Below are 19194 nucleotides of genomic sequence, written 5' to 3' on the forward strand. Positions count from 1 at the left end.
TGGGTGAAGAGGGACCGGCTGTGGAGTCCTGGACGGGGTGGTCAGGGGACAGCTGGGCCCTGTGGCCAGGCTGGGGACCAGGCCCTCCACCTTCATTTGGCTTTCCTGGAGCCCCGGGGTTAATGTCCACCCCGTCACAGCATGTCTGAGGCCACAGGGACAGCGTCCCTCCTCCTGTGGCCCAGCTCCCTTCCAACCACTTGGAAGCAGAAGGGGGCACCTGAAAGGGTGGCTCTGAACCCCACTGGCTGCAGCTGTGCCTTGGCCCCCAAGGATGGGAGGGGCTGGAGGGAGCCCATTCCCGGGATGTTTCTGGGTGGGTGTGTCTGTGGAGGCTCCAGGAGGAGTCCTCAACCTGCCCCAGGAATGCACATGTCCGCCTCCTCCACCCTGGTTCTCTCTCAGCGCTGGCCAGGCTGAGAGGAGGAAGACAGCCCCCTTGGGCCAGAGAGGAATTTTGGCTGAGTGCTAAGCCCAGACGGAGGCATGAAGGCCCCATTTGTCCGTGTGGGTGAGCCCACCCTGAGCACAACAGCATGGAGAATACAGGGTCTGTCCCTGCACCTCTGGGCCCTGCCCAGGGACGGGGGGAAAGCTGGACAGGGTGGGCATGTGGGCTCTGAAGGGAATCTGGGCTCCTTCCCCCAGGGCTGGCTCAGTGCTGCCCACTGTGGATCCCCTCCCAGGGGCCCGATTCTGGCTAGGGAGACCTTGAAAGCAGACCACACCAGGTGTTAGGACTCTTCGGCAGAATATTTGGGGAGGAAACTCGCCATAGCAATTACAGCTCTTTCCAGGAGTCCAGAGACTGGGTTTCCTGTCCAAGCTCAGCCACTGACTTACTTACTGGGAAATTCTGGGCCATTCACATAACCTCCCAGTATCCCAGATTCTTTCCGGAATAGCAAGCCAGTGCTCAGGATACCCCGGGGACCTTACCCCAAGTGCACAGAGGAAGACATGAGGCTGGCTGCCAGGCCCACACCTTGAGTGTAAACACCAAGGGCTGAGCCATCCTCCTGGGGGCCAGGCCCAGAGCAACAGCCCAGCCCAGCCAGTCACAAAACTCCCTCGAGCGGGGCAGACGGCAGCAGGAGCGCTGTCCCCGCCCTGGCTGGGAGAGGAAAGGCCGCCCAGCCCAGCCCAGCACTGTTGAGAAGGAAGGCAAATCTTAAATCCCAGCTTAACTGACAGTGAATGCGCTTCCTGCAAAACACAAAGCAGGGCTTGGTGGGGGGCGAAGCCTGGGCAGGGGGTGAGAATGGAAGCCGGGGTCTGTGCTCCTAACTGCTAGTGCCGGTACGTGAGCCACAGAAGTGACTGCCAGGCAGACCCAAGATGGCAGAGGGAGTGTTCCTGGAACCTAGGCCTAACCTCCTGGTCTGAGCACCTCCCAAACCTGACGCACAGAAGGACATCTCAGTGTCTGAGTCCTCTGAGGGCAGGCAGGGGACAGGGACAAACCTGGGCTCCACAGAGGTAGAGAAGCGTGCTGGTCTTGTCCACCTTCCCACCCCCCTACCTCCCAGGAGCGCACCTGGGCCTCCGCCAGCATGACGTCCTGGATGATGGGTGGGCCGCGGGGCTCGCCGTTCTCTAGCCGCACATAGGTGACCTGGTAGCCGCGGATCTGGCCATGCTGCTTGCTGGGGACGGGCAGCTTCCAAGAGACATGCACAGCCGTGGAATTCAGTGGCTCCACCTCTACCTTCCGTGGTGGCCCACTGGGCACTGGGGACCAGGAAGAGAACAGAGTCAGGCCTGGTGGAATGGACCTTGGTTCGGGGTGGGGGGGTGGCACAGCACGCTCCAGGGCCTTGCCTTTGCACTCCACTGCCCCAGGAATGGCCCTGGTATGGTTTCTGTACACTGTCCCTGCTGAGAACAGGGAGGGCTCCCTCTGCCTAGCACAAGGAAGGCCTGCCCACCCCTCTGGCCCTGAGCTACCTCACTTGGTGGGGAGAGTAGGGGTGAGGCACAAGGCCTTTGGCCACCCTAAAGTCAGCACAACCTGTCCCATCTTCTTCTGGGCCCCCTACATCATGCCAATGTCTGGCCAAGAACAAGTCTCGTTGATTCTACTCTGAGCGTCTCTTGCACCAGTCTTTCCAATCCCCACCTCCCAGATCTTAGGTGGGGGCTGCTTCCTCTGTCTTAGCCTTGCAAGGCCCCAGCTGCCTTGGAGCTAGCCCCACAGGCTGCGATTTGGGCACAGGCCATCCCATCAGCTGCATTTCCCCAGTGTGGGCTACTAAGCCTGCACCAGGAAGGACTCGCCTGCCTGGCTTGCGGGAGGCAAAGGCCCTGGGGGTGCGAGGTGCATGGTGTCTGGGAGGGGTGCCTCCCCTCCCCCGCCCCTCCCCTCGGCACCACTGCCTACCGTCCTCGTCTGTGCGCACTAGCACTGGGCTGCTCTCCGGGCCGGGGCCTACGTCTGTGTGCGCCCGCACCCACACCCGGTACTCCGTCCACTTCTCCAGGCCCACCAGGTCCCAGCTGGAGTGCTCGCGACCGATGCTCTCCACCACATGCCGCCCTCGGTCCTCGCCGTCCACTGCCTCGTAGGCCACCGAGTACTGGGTGATGACACCGTTGCGGCTGGCGGCCGGCGGCGGGACCCAACTTACCCGGACTGTGGTGGAGCCCGTGCTCACACAGGTCACCTTCTGGGGAGGGGCAGAGGGGGCTGGGGAAGACAAATGGGGGGAAGCAGGCAGATGGAGGGTGGGGGTCGCAGGCACAGTGACTGGTCACAGAGGATGGAAAACTCACCCAGGCGGGCTACTTCCTGAGCGCAGAATGGCTATCCCAGGGCCCCCCCTAGGCAGGCCGTCACCACCGCCGCCAGCCAACCCGGCTCCCTCTGGCCCACAGGCTCTACACACGCACGCGCACACGCACGGGGCCTCCCACACATACATATGGTGTCTTTCACACATATGGGGTCTAACAGCACCTCACACACACACAAGGTCTCTCCCACACATAAGAACTGTCTCGCGTAAAACACACACCCTGCCGCATACGCACAGATACGGGTCATGACTCCCAGACCCCTCGCCCCTGGTCACACACACAACCACGCATGGAGAACCCCCCGCTGCTGGGCCCATAGCTCTCGTCGGAACTAGCAGCCCCAGTCTTCTGGCACAAGGTCGCTGTGACCTGTGCCTACTTGGACAGGGTGCCTGTGCGTGAGCCACAAGCAGCCACAGAGGCCAGAGGCCAGATGGGAAAGAGGCCAATGGCCCTGGCTAATTTGGAGAAAATGCACCCCATGGAGGTGCTCTCACTCAACGAGTTCCTTGGGGTTAGAACTGTGCCCCCCTCGTTCCCAGCGACGTTTCCAAGCCTTGTCCTCATTGAGGAACCTGGTGCTATTACACGGCTTCCTCGCCATCTCGAGTTCTGCCCCCACCCCTTACCAGAGTGACTTCAGCAGTCTCCCTCCCCGGCCCCGGAGCCCCTCATCTCCAGGGCTTTCTCCCCGGCCCTGCTGTGGCCAGGCCCTAGATATTGCCACGACTCAGAATGGCCCTACTCCCCAAACTGGGGCCTCCAACATCCCCTTGCAGACCCTCACCTTGTCCCAGTGCAGCTGCTCAAAGTCCCCAGCACTGTGCTGGCTCTTCACCCCCCTGGGGGCCTCCACCCACGGACCTACCATCCTTACCACCCTCGATATTGGGCTTTGACCCCGAAGTCCTGTACCTCACCACTCGACACATACCCCCAACTCCCCACCTACTTCTCTTCCCACACTCCTGCCCAGCCTGTGCCAAGCCCTGGATGGAGCCAATCCTCTGCCCTCTTCAAGGCAGTGCTGTCAGCTGCCCTGGAAGGCTGGCATCCTATGAGCACGTCCCCAGTGGCCTCACCTGGGCCTTGCCTGCAGCCCGTGGCCTCTGTTCTCTGCCCAGCTCCCTCCGCCGCAGCTCCTTCCGCCGCTGCACACAGAACGCTTTCAACCTCCTCCACGCTCCGCTAACCTCCAGCTCTCAGCACACAACTGTCTCCCACTTTGCAGAGAAAACTGAAGCCTCCCACCAGCAGCTCCCTCCATCTCTCGCTACCAAACCCACCGAACAATTGCAATCTCACTGAGCCACCCCTTGCTTCCCACGAGGAGGGAGGTGTGCCCTGCCATCTAAGGTGGAGCTCTCCCATCCATGCTCTGTCCCTGAGTCCCCAAAATCCTTCTCTTTCCCGAATTTTCAACTTCTCCATGTGGGCTCATTCCTAGTTCACATTTAAACATGCTCGAATTTTCCTATCTTAAAAGACAAAACCCATCCTCAGGCCCACAGCACCCTTCCTCCCGCTGCAGCGGTCCCCTCCCTCCAGCTAGTCCTCACAGCCCTCGTCCCAGGCCCCACCCCCAGGTACCCGACGCCGCGGAGGACGCAGCGGATACTCCTGTGTTCCTCTGGCCCAGACGGCTCGGCAGCAGCATCTCGTCTGCTCCTTCAAACTCTCTTCTTCCAACCTCCAAGACGCTCTCCTCTCCGGGATTTCCTGCTGTCTTTGGTCATCCTCCTCAAGGTCTCCCAGCTCTAACCCAGCATGGCCGCTCGCATGGCATAGGGCCTCCCTGGCTGGGGTGCCTGCTTCGGTCCCACTTCCAACCCTCTTCCCAGGTCTACACACCAGAAGCACAGAATTCGCACGACGCTCCCCTTTCCCTCAGCATCCCAAAGCCAGTCCGCCACCAGGTCCCGGGGAGCTGGCACCCCAGACGGCTCTCTAATCTACCGCCACCCCGAGCTGAGCTGCCACTTCTGGCTTCGACTACCGCCCGGCCTCCTCGCCGGTGTCTGGCATGCTGCTGGGCTGTCCCGCATGTTCTCGCCCAGCGGCCAGCCAGCCCTCCCACCTGTCCCCTCAACCTGCGGCCAGCTGCTTCAGCCACACTGGCCCCCTGCTCGCCCCTGCCCACAACTAAGTGCCTTCCCGCTTTGCACCTGCTGACCTCCTGCCCGGGGCCTGTGTCCCCCCCAAGGAAGCCCCCCCGCCTGGCCCCCTCAGACCAGACGAAGCTCCCACCCCGTCATCTCTCCACTGTCTGTCCCCTCCACAGCACTTTACCCAAATGTAATTAAAAGCTCATTTGGGTAACTGCAGGTTTAATATCTTTCTGCCCCACCAGACGAGGATCCCTGCAGGCAGAGGCCAAGCCCGGGTCATGCTGCCAGGCCTGCACCATGCACGGGCCCCGCAGGAGCGCAGCAGATGCTTGTAGGATGAACCCGTGCACACTAGGTCACGCGTGGCCTCCCCTCATCACTGGCACACTCACACCCAGTCCCATGTCACGTGGACCGCCTCACAGACACTGCTGTGTTTAAGGCTGTCACATGTGCTCACTGCCCCGTGCCGTGGCCCCCACGGTGAGGACACAGAGCCTCGCGGCCACTCAATCACTGCGGCACACCAGACACTCACTCCTACAGATGCGGCACCGCCAGGTGGTCGGACGGGGTCGCACGCGGCCTGGTGGCGTCCGTTCCCCGTACACAGGAACGTATACGGAAACACAGTTAACACACAAAGCCACAAGGCAGTCACGCAAACGGGCTGGCGGGCAGCCTCACAGGCGGAAGGCTGCACGCTCCTAAGGCAGGCACGTAGACCTTCTCACAGACGTGTCCCTACGTGCGGCTGGCTCAGTGGGAGATGACACAGCTCACATACTCTTCTCATGGTGGGGGGGTCACGAGGCAGGGAATGTAGGTGATAGGGGAGATGAGATGTGGGGATATGGAGAGAGGAGGACAGCTGCCAAAGCGGGGACATGTCTGAGACACGGCAAGCATGGCCGTCCCACCGCTGAGAGTGGCCTAGTCAGCTAGTGTGACCAGCACAGACGGGGGAGGGGGATGAGTCACAGACACAGAACTTACCTGGCCGGGGTGGGGGTGGGGGGCTGGGGAAGGGAGGGGCAGAAGTCGGGTGGGGAGCAGCGTGGCCAACAGCTGCCTGGACGCGGACCGGCGGGAACTTACCTGTCCCTCTCTCAGGGTCCGGAGCCGGAGCCCAGACCAGAGTCCAGGCCAGGGCACAGCAGACCTGACCACCCCCCTGGCCAAGGGGGAAGGGTGTGTGTGTCTGAGTCCCAGCCCAGCTGTAAGCAGGCAGGAGCCTCAGGAGACACTTACTGGACTGTGCCGTGCGGGCCTCAATGGTGGGGGTGGAGACGCCCACCCCCATCTCGGAACGGGCGGCCAGCTGGAAGTGGTACAGTGTGTCAGGCTTCAGGTCCTCTAGGGTGTAGGAGGAGGTGGGATCGAAGGTCACCTTGTGCTGGAAGAGCAGGGAGCACTCACTGACTGCTCTGACCTCACAGGTCACTCAGAGGCTGTTCCCCAACATGGGCTGCAGCTGACCCCCTCTGGACCCACTGTGGCTCCAGGGCTGGCTCCATGTCACACGGCCACCTGGACTGCACAGAGGACACGGCGCAGCCCAGGCCACGGACACCTCGCTGACTACACAGCCATGAACGCCTGAGACAAGGGCCTCCGGTGGGGAATTTGAGGGCTCTGCTAGTGCCATGTGAGCCACAGAGCCGAAGAGACCCAAGGACAGACCTGAGGACTCTGCCCCCAGCACAGGGGTGACAAGGACTACAGATCATACTGGCCACGTGAGCCCCAGGGCCCCAGGGAGAAACCTGGGGCCTGTGTCCATACAACCACAAAATCCAGAAAGCCTGCCGGGGTGAGCCCACCACAGACAGAGGGGCCCTCCTCCGTCTCTTGTCCCCGCCGAGCACTCACCTGCTGGCCTTCATCCTCTGCTGCCCAGTACACCAGTTCATACTTGACGATCCGCTCCTGCGGGGGCAGCAGCCATGAGAGCTGGATCCTGGTGTCCGACTCCGCCTCCGCCTGGAAGTCCGCCGGTTGGGCAGGCACTGCAACACCCCCACGCCAGGCGCCGTGAGCCTTCCCAGTTTCCCTCGAGGGCAGGGGTGCCCAGAGAAAGGAGGCAGGGGAAGACGCCCCCGCACCCCTGCCCTGCATCCCAGGCGACCACACACGTGGGGAATACAGGCCCTCCTCCTCCCGCAGCCCCTGAGCCCACGGCCTGAGGGCAGGGGCCCCGCCACGGCCTTGCCCGCCCCGGCTCCGCTGCCGCCGCCCAGCCGGCGTGCTGCCCGCACCTACCTCCCTGCTGCGTCTTGACCTGGATGGTGGGGCTGGGAGGGCCGTCGCCCACGGCCGTGAAGGCCAGCACGCGCAGGCTGTAGGTGATACCAGGCAGCAGGCTGCCCACGGTGGTGAGAAGCCCTGCATCTGTGTTGTGCTTGTGCCAGGCGCTCAGGGGGCGGCGGGAGTCGGGCGTGTAGTAGACGCGGTAGCCTCGCACCAGGCCATTGGGCTCCTCGGGCGGCTCCCACTGCACCAGCATGGTGCTGGCGCTCAGCATGCGTGCCTGCACGCGGCGCGGGGGGCTGGAGGGCGCCTGCTCCCCCGTGCGGGCCCGCACCGCCTCGCTGGGCGCTCCTCGGCCAATGCTGTTCACCGCCAGCACGCGGAAGGCGTACTCTGAGAAAGGGCTGAGGCCGCCAATGCTGTAGCGGGTGGTGGCCACGCCATCCACCTCCTGGAAGGGCCCCTCCGCACCTGCCGCACGGTACTGGATGCCATAGTAGGACACAGGCTCAGAGTTCCCAGAGTCCCAGGTCAGGGTGACGCTGGTGGCAGTTGTCTCTGTCACCACGAGGTCAATCGGAGGTTTCGGCAGAGCTGGGAACAAAGTGGGAGGCTCAGAGCTGCCTGAGGTCATGACCCCAGGAGCCAACCCTGCCCTTGGTGTTACCCAACCAGAGTGTGGTTGACTTCCACAGCCCACCTTGAAGAATGGCCCGGAAAGCTCTAGGTGACCTCTAAGGGCACCACCACCTAGTGGGGGATGGTGACACTTGTCAGTGCCCCCAGGGGCCTTTGGTCACCTAGTGTCTACCTGCACCACTTCCAGAACTCACTGGATCCCCTCCTAATAGACCCAGAGGTGGTGTAGCCTGACTGGGTCTCGTGCAGATGGAAGGCGCACAGGCTGGAAGGTGGAGGTCTGCCTCTGGGGCTTGCCTACGCTCACCTGTGGCCACTCACGTATAACTGGGGTTGGTGTCGGGGACAGACGTGCTGGAGAGAACAGCCTGGATTTTAGAGTGATGGGGCTGCTGGCCCTACACACCTGTGGCTTGGCTCAAATTGAAGGTGGAGAAGTCCCAGACCCACAGCCAACCACTTAACAAGTAAGTACCAAGTGCCTACTAAGTGCTGGGTACTGCGCTGGGGCTGAGGACACAGGTCGCACAGTTGGGTCATATGCCTGCTCTCTTTTACATTCTAGGGTGAGTGGAAAGCGCCGAGTCCATAATCATGACTCTGGGGCAGGCAAAGAGAGCGGCAAGCAGGATGCTGAGCTGGGGCAAATCCACGAAGGCCTCACAGGGCTGAGACCTGGACAGTGAGAGGGCCAGCATGGCGAGGGCGCCGTGAAGGCCCGGTGGAACTGAGCTGAGCCAGTAGGGCCAGGCGAGGGAGTGAAGATCCCGGTCTTTACCCTAAAAGCAATGGGAAGTCACTAGAGAGCCGTTTCTCAAAACAGAGCGGTGAGATCCTGCTTGACATCTTCAAAAGATCATCCTGGTTGCAGAACGGAGGATGGCTCTGAGCGGGGAGGAGTGCGCGTGCCTATCCCAGGGCTCAGGTGGAGAGCCCACGTCCCCATGGCCATTCTTTCACCACATCCTTGCCAGGAGGCTGGTAAACCTGAGGGTCTGGTGCCATGTGTAGTGGCTAGGGGGCCGTGCTGAGGCATCAGACCCCCAAGGGTTCAAGTCCCTGCTCTGTCATTTACTCCCACATGACCCTGCACCTCCGTTTCCTCATCTATACGAGGGGGACGAGAATGTCTACCTCCCAGGGTAGACACAGACTGAACAAAGTGATCTGTGCTTGCCACCACGGCATCTGCCCCCAGGACGTCAGGACCTGTTGGCTATGATTATGAACACCAAGAATTACAGAAACCCCTCTCTCCACCACTGAGGGCCAGCAGGACCCCAGGGGGCACCCAGAAGAGGGCAATGACCCCTCGACCTCACCCACCCCCACAACAGCTGCGCTCACCTGCTATGGGTGCTGGGACCTCCTGGTGCCCTCCACAACGGGGCAGGCCACAGGCCACGGCAGGCACGCGTGTGGCACTCACCTTTCACTGTGACCTGGGCTGTGGCCTCGATCATGCCTAGAGAGGAGATGGCCACGCAGGTGTAGTTGGCAGAGCGCACGACATTGCTGAGCTCCAGCACATTGCGGCCGACCGGCATCTCATCCTCCTTGGTGAGCTCCTCGGCCCCCATCATCCACTTCACGTAGGGCATGGGCGCGCCCACCGCAACACAAGTCAGGTTCACGCTGCCACCCGGCATCACCTCCTGGCTGCTGGGAGGGATGGAGAAACGAGGAGCCACACGGCGCACTGTGGGAGGAGGGAGAGAGACACTCACAGGCCGGGCAAGACACTCAAGAGGATGGAAGGGCAGGGGCCCCTCATCCAGCCCCTCTTGTCAGAGCCGAACCCACCTCAGAGACAGGTGGGGCGGAGTCCCTGGGCCCCAGCTTACCACCTCCCATCCTGCTTTGGGCTAGGAGTAGCCCTCACGCTCAGAGACTGGAACACGAGAGATTCCACAACCAAGCTCCCATTTTACAGCCTAGGAAACTGAGGCCTAGGAAAGTCCTGCTGTCCGCCCAGGGTCACACAGGGACTCAGTGCAAGGTTCAGGCCTCAGGTCTACACTGCGGGCCTCGTCGGGGCCACATTCCAGGTTGCCTTCCAGTGCTTGTCCCTACCTGCTCCTGCCCCTGCCCCCACCGTGGGTCTCCAGAGGGGCTAACTGGGGCACCAGTGGGAGAAGCCCAGGCACTGAAGGGGGGAGGACCTCAGAGCATGGCTGGGGCAGGGCAGAGGGGCAAGCCAGGAGTGACATGGCCACCTTCTCTGCAGTCACTGCCTCCACCTCCCGGCCATGATCCGAGGGAAGAGATGATCTCAGCCATGCTCCAGGCATAGCCTGGGAACCCAAGGGGAAGGGCCGCCCCTCAGAAGGGGCTGGGCAGGGGCAAGGGATCAGGGTGGGCCAGGGACGTGGTCCGCGGGCAGGATGGGCATGACGATGGCAGTAACATGATGAGGGCGCCGAACAAACGGCTTTCTGCGTCAATGAACAAGGGTCTCAAGGGGGAGGGTGGCTGTGCCTGGCCATGACCTCCGGCCTTGGGCTTCCCAGGCCAGAAGCTGTTCTGAGCTTCCCAGGCCAACGTGCAGCCTGGAACCCCCCAAAGTTGCAAGCTTGGCACAAACATTCGGAACATGCAGAGGGAGGGCAGTCAGGCAAGACCTAGCCGTGGGCAGGCATGCTTGGCGTGCTGACGGGTCATGCAGCTGGTGGGCCGAGGCTGAGGTGTGTCCTTCACAGGCACCCTACAGACAGGGCTGGAGAGGTCAGGCAGCGAGGCTACGTGACCAAAAGGCACCACTGAGAGTGCGTGTGGGTCTCCGAGGACCCATGCTGGGGAGCCTGGCATGCAGAGGACCCGAGCCGTCACATCAGGGGCCCCTCCACTAGAGGTTCCAGACTCTGCTGCTCGGATAGCCTCAGACCACAGAATCAGAGCCGGAAAGAACTACAGAAACCGCCCGGTCCGACTCTGACCTCGCTGCACTGGGGTCAGGCTGTGGCCCAGAGACTAGATATCCAACGAACCACCAGGTCCTGTTAACGGATGGCCCAAGGTGTCTTTCAAACCCACTAATTTCTTTTCAAACCCAGAGGCTACCGCCCCCACCAGAGCCTCAGCCACCGCCCTCTCTCGGCACCGCTGTATCAGCAGCTCTCTTCCAGAACCGGCCCTCCACCAACAGCTAGTGCGAGTCTGTTCACATCACCTCTCTGTTAAAAACCCCGGCATGGTTCCCTCAGTGATTCCTCAGGCCACACGACTGGATCCCACCTCACTACGCCCCTGCCTCAACTGTCCACACTGCCTCAGTCCAAGGCCTCCGGACAGAACCCCCAGGCAAGCCATGTGTGACTGACATCATGAGCTGAGTCCCCTCTGTGCCCCCAGGCCCACTGGGGGCTCAGTGTGTCTCGTGGACAGCTAGTGTTCTACCTTACAGAACCGGCCTCCTCCTTTTCTTTAGGGGAACCACCTCTTCCCTCTGTCCTTGCTATGTGGGCCACGTGACCCAGATGTGGCCAACAAGATACAGCCTTTAGACTTTTGCAAAAACCATTAGAACAACAACTTTCTCTCTGTACTGCAGTGCCCAGCTTTAAAGGAACTGAGGACCACCTTTCATAACACATGGGAGAACACGCTGGAGAACAAAGAAGTCAACTGTAGAGAGCAGAGCTAAGAGACAAACACAAAAGCTTGATCAAACTGTTTAAATATCTGGATCCAGCCCTCCCTGACACCAAATCTACTTCTACATATTTTAGTTTGATAAGACAAGAATCTCCTTGTTCTGCTTAAGCTGATTAAGTAGGTTTCTGTCACTTGTCCCAAAGCTGGGAGTCCCCACGGAATGATGACAGCATGTCATCATCGGCAGAGACTTCTGCATGGCAGACAATAGGTGGATCCCGGGCATGGCTGGCGGGGGGGACCCACGACAAAGAGCACCCTTTGAGCACTCCCTCAAATGGCGCAAGAGTGAGACCAGGAGGCATGGACATTAGCATCACCCAGCCTGGTGCTGCGGGCCCTCCCCGAGCTCTGGAGCTGGGCCTAGGGGGCGGGCCGTGGGAGGAGAGGCCTAGGCAGGCAGGTCCGTCTGCTGACCAGGCCCAGGCCTGCTGACGAAGGGAGGGGTCCAGCACGGCCCTGGTTGGAGCAGGAAGGCACAGGGGCACAGCCTTAACTGATCAGGTCTTTATTCTCAGCCAGGGGTGGCCCATCTGCTCTCTGTTCACAGGCATCAGAACAAGCTCGGGAAGGGAAACCACTCTTGAGCTCCTACTCAAGGTGAGGAAAGTTCCCTTGCTATAGATCCCATCACCTCCAGACTGCAGACAAGGGGACGGACTTAAGACTCGAAACTTTTAAGTGACATGCCCAAGTTACGTATTATCAGGAGGTCGTCAGTGTGATGAAAAGCTCACACCCTTTTGAGGTCTGGCTGATAGGTAGATAGGCTGATAGGCACGATCTCCCACAGCTCAGGCTCATCCTCCCTGCAGTGTGAGCGAGGTTAGGGTATGTCTATGGAGGGAGGGTGGGGGCAAGAAAGGTAAGACACAACCTCCAAGGATCCCGAGAGCCAGTGGGGCCCTGCGTCCTGGACCTGCCTGGACAGTCACCCCCATCCTGATGGCCGGGCGTGGCTGGTGCCTCCCCACGGCAGTCCTGCCGCCACTCCTCCCGCTGTCCCAGACACGAGGCCTCCAAAAGGGGCAAGACTCGCCCTGGACCCGGTCTATTGACAGAAGCAGCAGCAGGGAAGAAAAAACCAGAGCCAGGAAAAACGCACTCAGGGTCTAATCTTGGGCTCCAACAATGCCAGCCTATTACTGTTCCCCGTGCATCCTTGCTGCTGACATTTTATAGACAATTTCCAGAACAGGGCTCTGCCATTTCTGGATTATATTTCAACTGTAACTTTTAAGTCTAATTATTTGCACTGACAAGCCCGTATAATAGGGCGGTGTGGTGCCCGAAGGCATCGGCATTCAGTGGAGTGACAGCCTAATTGCAGGGGGAGGGTGGCCCCGCAATCTGCATTCACTTGCAGGAATTTCTCTGATGAAAATAACACAACATTAAGGAGGGGATAAGGGGCAGGATCCACTGTATCAAGATAAAATAACTCTTTAATAAATAACCTTGTGGCTGCCGCAGAGCAGTAATTAAATGCCGGCGCACTCGGCACACAGTTTTAAGTAAAGCTGGAAAAATGTAAGATGTAATTATCAGCGCCAAACAAATTACCAGCCCGGCAAATCCCCCTGGAATATTTAGAAACTCATTTCTGCCTTCCCGTTAAATATTTGTGCACGTGCTTTATTTTTGGTGGGACCACAGAGGGGGAAAAGGGGAAGGGACCAGGGACCAGGGCGGTCGGGGACGGCGAGGACCGGGAGGTGGCTGAGGGCTGGGCTGTCTCTGCTGATGACTGCTTTCTGAACGCCCCGGCAGATCCGCCCGGTCAGCGAAATGGTGTAACCTAAATGCCCCAGAGCTCAGGAGTGCACATGGATGGATGCTCAGGGCTGATATCTGAGCTGAGGCTGCAGCCCTCCTCCCAGCTGGCTCCCTTCTCCCTCCCTTCTCCCAACTGGCTCCAGGCTACGGAGATGCCACGCAGAGGGGAGCAGGTGGCCCAAGTCTGCTCCCTGGGGCTGAGCCTAAAGCCCAGCGGACAAGTGAGTCTCCTCTGACCACGCAGACCATGTGACACAAGAATGACCGTTAGCCCCTGCTGCCATCCCCAAGACTAGGGGTAGCGGTCTGGCCCTGAGGGTGGGGCTGAGCACCGAGTCCCACATGAGAGTGCTCTGGAGGGGGCTAGAGCAGGGTCTCCGGGGAGCCCTTCCCAACCTGTGGCCGGGCTGGGGCCTCCTCTGGGCTCCCATGTGGGCCTCACTGAGTTGCAGTCAACTGTCCAGTCTGGTGGGAGCTCCCCGAATGTGAACGCTCGGCACCCAGCACAGGCCTGAGGAAACGGGAGCGGGCTTGGGGGGCCTGGGCAGAGGGGCCTGGGGCAGGTGGGAAGATCTTCATTTGGCTCTGGTCAGGGAGGGAAGAGACAAGAGTGTAGATTTCCTCCATGCCTAAGATGATGCCGGCCACCTGTGCCATGGACACCAAGCTTCGTGAGGCAGATTGGGACTGGCCGCCCCACTGAGCTTGGGGGGTACCTCAAGGTCAGGGCAGACCTGTGGGACTTTTGTCCTGTGCTGTAGGACCTTGAGGTGTGAGCTCATGCTAGATTAGCCTTTTCCCTGGGTCTTCCCAGTGGCTGCGGCTGAGCCGGGGCAAAGGTGGAGTTTAGGGGATGAGGTTGTGGAAGGAAGGCCCCACAGGCACGCGTGACGCACTACAGCTCTCACAGCTCCCCCGACCACTCCCGAGCCCCACCTGGAACGGACAGCTGGCCCGGCCCAGGCATAAGGGCGGGGCACAGTGTCCTGGCATGCACCATGCCTGCTTGACCGCCCCGGCAGGGGGGCCCAGCTAAGGGGACATGCAGACACGTGGCACATCAGGGACCCAAGCAGCAGAAGCATGCAGGGCAGGGGGCCTGCCCACCCACCCCTAGTCCTGCCGGCCTGCCGGCCCAAACAACGCAGAGCAGAGCCCGACCGGCGGGCAGGCCTGGCTGGAGCGAGCCCGAGGGAGCCGACTGAGCCCGCTGGTCCCTACTGACGGGAGCATCCCGTCGACGGGCGAACTGTAGATGGATAAGAAGTGAAAAGGACCAACCTTCTCGCTGATCTGAGAGATGAGAGTTTGGGTTGATGGCAGAGTGCGATGAGGATGAGGAGGGAATAAAAAAAGACAAGGAGAAACACAGAGAGAGTAAAAACAGGCCAACCTTCATCTGCCCACACAGCACGGACATGAGACAAGACTCTTGTGCCCCACGCACACGCACGTGCACGCAGGTGCGCACGGACCACACCGCTCATGAAAGACTCAGGACTCATGGAGGACACGGTGGACAGGGCTGGGTCCCACTGGCAGGTGCCGGGATACCAAGGGCGGGACAGGGAGGGGTGGAAGGGGAGCACAGGCGGGCCCCCATGCCTCACGCACACCCCATGGCTCGACAGACCCAGTGAGCTGGGCTTTGGGGTCGGCCCCCGCACCCACCAGCCCACAAACCCACCAAGGCACACAGGCCACTAGATTCCCACCACCTTGAGGAAGCCCCACACTGCACTGCCCCAGCGTGAGGAGCTGGTCTGGGCACCTACGGGCAGAAAGGCTGTGGAGACACCGCCCCGTTTAGAGACAGCTGTGGCCAGCAGCCAGTTCCCTGCAGAGAAGGGGGACGGTTGGGGGCAGTTAGGGCACGGCCACGCCCTGGCCCCCGGCAGCTCCGCGTCCTGAAAGCTGGAGGAAAGAGACGCTGTGGAGGGAAGGAGAGGGTGAGTCACTCAGAGAGGGAGACAGATGGTGACACAGGCCGGTCCACCCAGCCTGCCTGGGCCTGCTGGACTGCGGGTGCAGCTGCGGGCAACTGAGCCAAGGCAGATGTGAACGGAAGACGCATCCCCCAACAGCTCTCCTGACAGCAACAGTGGTCACCGGCCACTAAGCGCTTCCCGTGTGCCCGCCACTGTGCTGGGGGCTTCCCACGCACTGTCCCGTTACATGCGGCAGGTGCCGGGGCCCAGAGAGACAGTGGGGCCCTCAGAGTCCGGGGGACAGAGGAAGGATGTGAGAAACTGAAGACCAATCCAAGGAGGAGATGTGGCCTTGAGCCCAGTGGACACAGCGGGAGAAGAAGGGGATGGAGGGAGATGAACACTGGCAGGAGGCTGTCCATCTAGAGCAGTGGTTCCCAATGTGGGGGGTGGGGAGGGAGCCCCCCAGGTGACACCGGTCAAGGTCTGGAGATGTTGTGGGCTCTCATGACTAGGGGTGCTGCTGGCATCTAGGGGGCCAGAGCCCCACATAACTGAAAGTCATCTGGCCCCAAGTGTCAATGTGCTGAGGCTGAGAAACCTGGGCTGGAGGCCACAGGGGCCCCGATGTTGAGGCTCCTGGCAGCTGGAGCCCAGTGGCCTGGAGGGGAACAGGTGCCTGCTCTGGAAGGGGGTCTCACAGCCGCTCTGTGGCGCTGGGGGATGTCTCCACGGGTGGCCCACTCACAAGCAGGCTTCAGGATAGAGCTGGTGGCCAGCTTGGGAGAGGCTGTCTCAGAGGAGCTGGGGCTGATGGGCCCTCAGTACCGCTGGGGACAGAACGCGCGGGTTTTGCCAGGCCTGAGATTAAAAGCTTTTGCCACACCAGAAGCAAAAGTCCTAGGAATTGGCTTTCTAGATGTCGCCAAGTCTCCTTAGTAGGGTGTGTCCTGGGGCTACAGGGCAAATCGCTCTTCACAAAACAGGGCAGGTACAGGTGCAGGTGGGGCCTGGCTACTGGGCAGGTCTCAGGCACAGAGATAGGACTGGCCCGTGGGCATCAGGAACACGTGTGTGAGAGAGGGAAAGGCAAGCAAAGCCGCGCTGGGACAGCCTGCCTTAGGGTCCCTGGCAAGTGGGGCTAGAATTAAAGAAGCCCCCACACTCACTGCCCAAAAGGCCTGTGGGTGTGGGTCGGAAAGGTGATTTAGGAAGGCTTGGTGGGAGTGGAGAATGGGTCATGTCGGGACCCTGCCTGAGCCCACCACGTGGGGCTGGAGGTAAGAGCTCCCTGGTCAGTGCCTGAGCTGTGGCAGCTAAGCTCAGCTCATCTCCAGAGAGACTCCCCCGCCTCGCCTCAGGGCTGAGTCCAGTGTGAGGGTGACTTCAGAGAATACTACCCAGCCAAGATAATAATGCAGGGTCCATCACCTATGTCTGGACCTTCTCCTGCAGCTCTGGTCCAGGAAGTGTGCCCATTAGACCATGCCCATGCAGCTTGCTTGGGTTTCTCAGCGGCTCTGCTGGGCCGCTCCTCTCCCTGGTGCAGCCGCATACGGCAAAAGGCTTTCTTGGGACCTCCACTCTTTGGCCCTGTGATGTTTTGGAAGAAGTGTTCGGTCAGGACCACATAATGGTCCGGGTGGAAGGAGGCAGGTCTTTGAGTAGGGCTGTTCCAGCGCCTCCTCCCTAGGAGGGGGACTCGTCAGAGCCCCGTGCGCCCATCAGAAGCTCTGCCTGGAGCAGTGTGGGGAAAGGCTGTGCACTTCACAGCTCCCCTCATCTCGGCCATCCGGGTGGCTCTCGGGCTCCCGGCCTCTCTGTTCTCATGCTGTTCCTTAAGACAGGCCCTGGGGCCACTGAGGCAAGCACTTGGTGGGCAGGACACCTGACAAGGGGACCAGTGGGAACCTCCCACCCCACACCCCCAACTCCAATGAAGTGTCATCCATGGTCTCTGAGACACAATCTGCCCGTCACCCGATGGGCTGGCAGCCTTGGCCTCTTGGGAACCTTTGCCCCGACATGGAGCAGCTCCTCAGTAACTACATGGTTGATGGCTTAATTCTCTCTGCCTTGTCTGACCATGTGGCTGGCCCTAAAGAGTGGGACAGGCCGCTGACACTGCCTGGGCGGACAGGCAGACGACCCCCTGGAGAAGCTACACTCAGCACTTAGTGTGATGAAGTCACCGCTGCAAGGAAGCCGTGTCCACTTTCCTTTTCAAATCCCCCGAGTGGAGATAGTTTCACTTGTAATGATGCCCGTCTGTGCAGGAGGGCTAAGTGAGGGGGTGTGGGGGTAGGAGGGGCTCCTAGGGCCCCTCCCGGGCACTGTGCATGTTCTCAGGAAGGAGGGCCAGCTTTGGTCACCCCTGGGCTGTGAGCCTAGCAGACACTGGACACTCCAAATCAGTCCCCAGGCCCTCTCTGCTGGATCCCTGGACTTGTGAAGATGCACGGTCCACCAAGTCTCAGCAAGGAACACCTGAAACACAGTAGGTAAGCTCACCTACAGGGGCTCACAGCTGCCTCAGACTGACCTTCTCTACAAGGGTCCTGACTGGTGACAAAGCACAGCTAGCTCCTCCTCCAGGAAGGCCCTGGGCAGACCTGGCCAGAGGGCAGGCTCACCTGGCCTGGAGCCCTCCCTGCTGGGGCGGGCAGGACAGACTCGAGGACTACCAGGGACGTATGCCCGCGTTTACACACAAATGAGTGTGCCTGCTTGTGCGCACGCACGCACACACACGCACACAGTGAAAAGTCTGCTTGGAAGGCTCTAGACTCCCGTGGGGCTCTGGCACACGTGGCAGGACCTACAAGAGATACAAATGCTCCCAAGAGTTGCTGCGTCCCAAAGGGCCTGCAGGGAAGGAAGGCAAAGTGGCGGCGGACACCGGGAGTCTGCCCAGTGGGAGCTGCTGCGGTTGTTCTTGCTGCGGCAGAAAGAGGCAGGGAAAGGAGAACCTGGGCCGAGGGCAGCCCCCACTGCCCACACCAAGGGCTCCAGACAGCGTGCCCAGCAGGGCCAGTTCAGCTCCGTGGAGACAGGGCTAGGCACTGCCCACATCCTTACCTCGCACATACAGGTTGGCGGGGGCCGAGTAGCGAGTGCCTGCAGAGTTGGTCGCCACACACTCGTACTTGCCTTGGTCCGACTCCTCGCTGCTCTCAATCTGTAAGGCACCTGCGGGGACATAGCGACAGTCAGGCCTGGATCGTGGGGAGGAGTCTTGATGGCATTTGGGTTTGTGTTGACCAGATGTTGAAGATATCGGGGCCACACCTGGGCACCAGTGTTGCCTCCAGGAAGCTCTCCCTGATGAGCCCCCTGGCCTCGTGGCTAGAAGCAAGCGTTGTACTCTGCAGCACAATCCCGCTTGTCTTAACCCTGCAGCCTAGCAGAGCTTGCCGGCTGGGCTGCGGGCTCCATCCCATCCCCCAGCTCCATGGAGTGCCCAGTCCTGGACTCCAATCCTGGAGCCCATTTGCCAGTGAGCATGCCCATGAGTGCTCCCAGACCTACCAGCCCTGCCAGGCCACGTGGAGCCAGGCGTGGGTGGGAGCAGCCTGGGTCCCTGCTGGCCTGGGAGTTAGCTGCAAGCATGCAGTGGCCCTCATCGGGCAAGCGCCTGGGAGTCTGCCGCCCACCAGAACTCCACAGGAAGGAAGGGGTTTGCTCTGGGGGCCTGGTGCCCGGCAGCCTCTGCTCACAGCACCCATCCTCTCCTCCCACCCGGCCCCCACCCCGCCGGCCCCACCCATTCCGGCTCCTCTCCTCAGCCTGGTCCCGCTAAAGTGCTTCGACCCACCGCGGCTGCTGCATAATTCAGGAGGCTAATGGAGGCTGTAGCTCCCACTCGGGCCAGTGCCTGGAGGGGCTGCTCTGGCCGCAGACGGACAGACAGGAGCCAGGACTGGGGGGGAGGCAGCTGAAAAGGACCCTCACAGAGGGCCAGTTCTGGCAGGTCCAGGTAGGGGAGTCCAAGGCAGCAGGAGGTGGGGGGTGAAACCACTCAACGTGGCCACCCCCCAGCTCTG

General features: G+C 61.0%; 1 protein-coding gene across 4 annotated transcripts in view; it reads right to left on the reverse strand.

The window, feature by feature from the left end:
- Positions 1-19194, reverse strand: part of PTPRF (protein tyrosine phosphatase receptor type F) — an 85564-nt gene that overhangs the window by 22299 nt on the left and 44071 nt on the right. For all 4 annotated transcript variants that reach the window (XM_045897897.3, XM_045897899.3, XM_054512920.2 and 1 more), the window contains exons 7-13: positions 18230-18340; positions 9223-9492; positions 7167-7748; positions 6777-6913; positions 6156-6300; positions 2381-2686; positions 1538-1731 (exon numbers count right to left, since the gene is read on the reverse strand). In XM_045897897.3, coding sequence (XP_045753853.1) covers positions 1538-1731; positions 2381-2686; positions 6156-6300; positions 6777-6913; positions 7167-7748; positions 9223-9492; positions 18230-18340 — 1745 coding nt within the window. The remainder of the gene's footprint in view (positions 1-1537; positions 1732-2380; positions 2687-6155; positions 6301-6776; positions 6914-7166; positions 7749-9222; positions 9493-18229; positions 18341-19194) is intronic.

Source organism: Mirounga angustirostris, unplaced genomic scaffold, assembly GCF_029215605.1.
Source record: "Mirounga angustirostris isolate CCGP_5_RB_7025 unplaced genomic scaffold, mMirAng1.0.hap1 SCAF_4, whole genome shotgun sequence".
In the NCBI taxonomy this organism is placed as follows: domain Eukaryota; kingdom Metazoa; phylum Chordata; class Mammalia; order Carnivora; family Phocidae; genus Mirounga; species Mirounga angustirostris.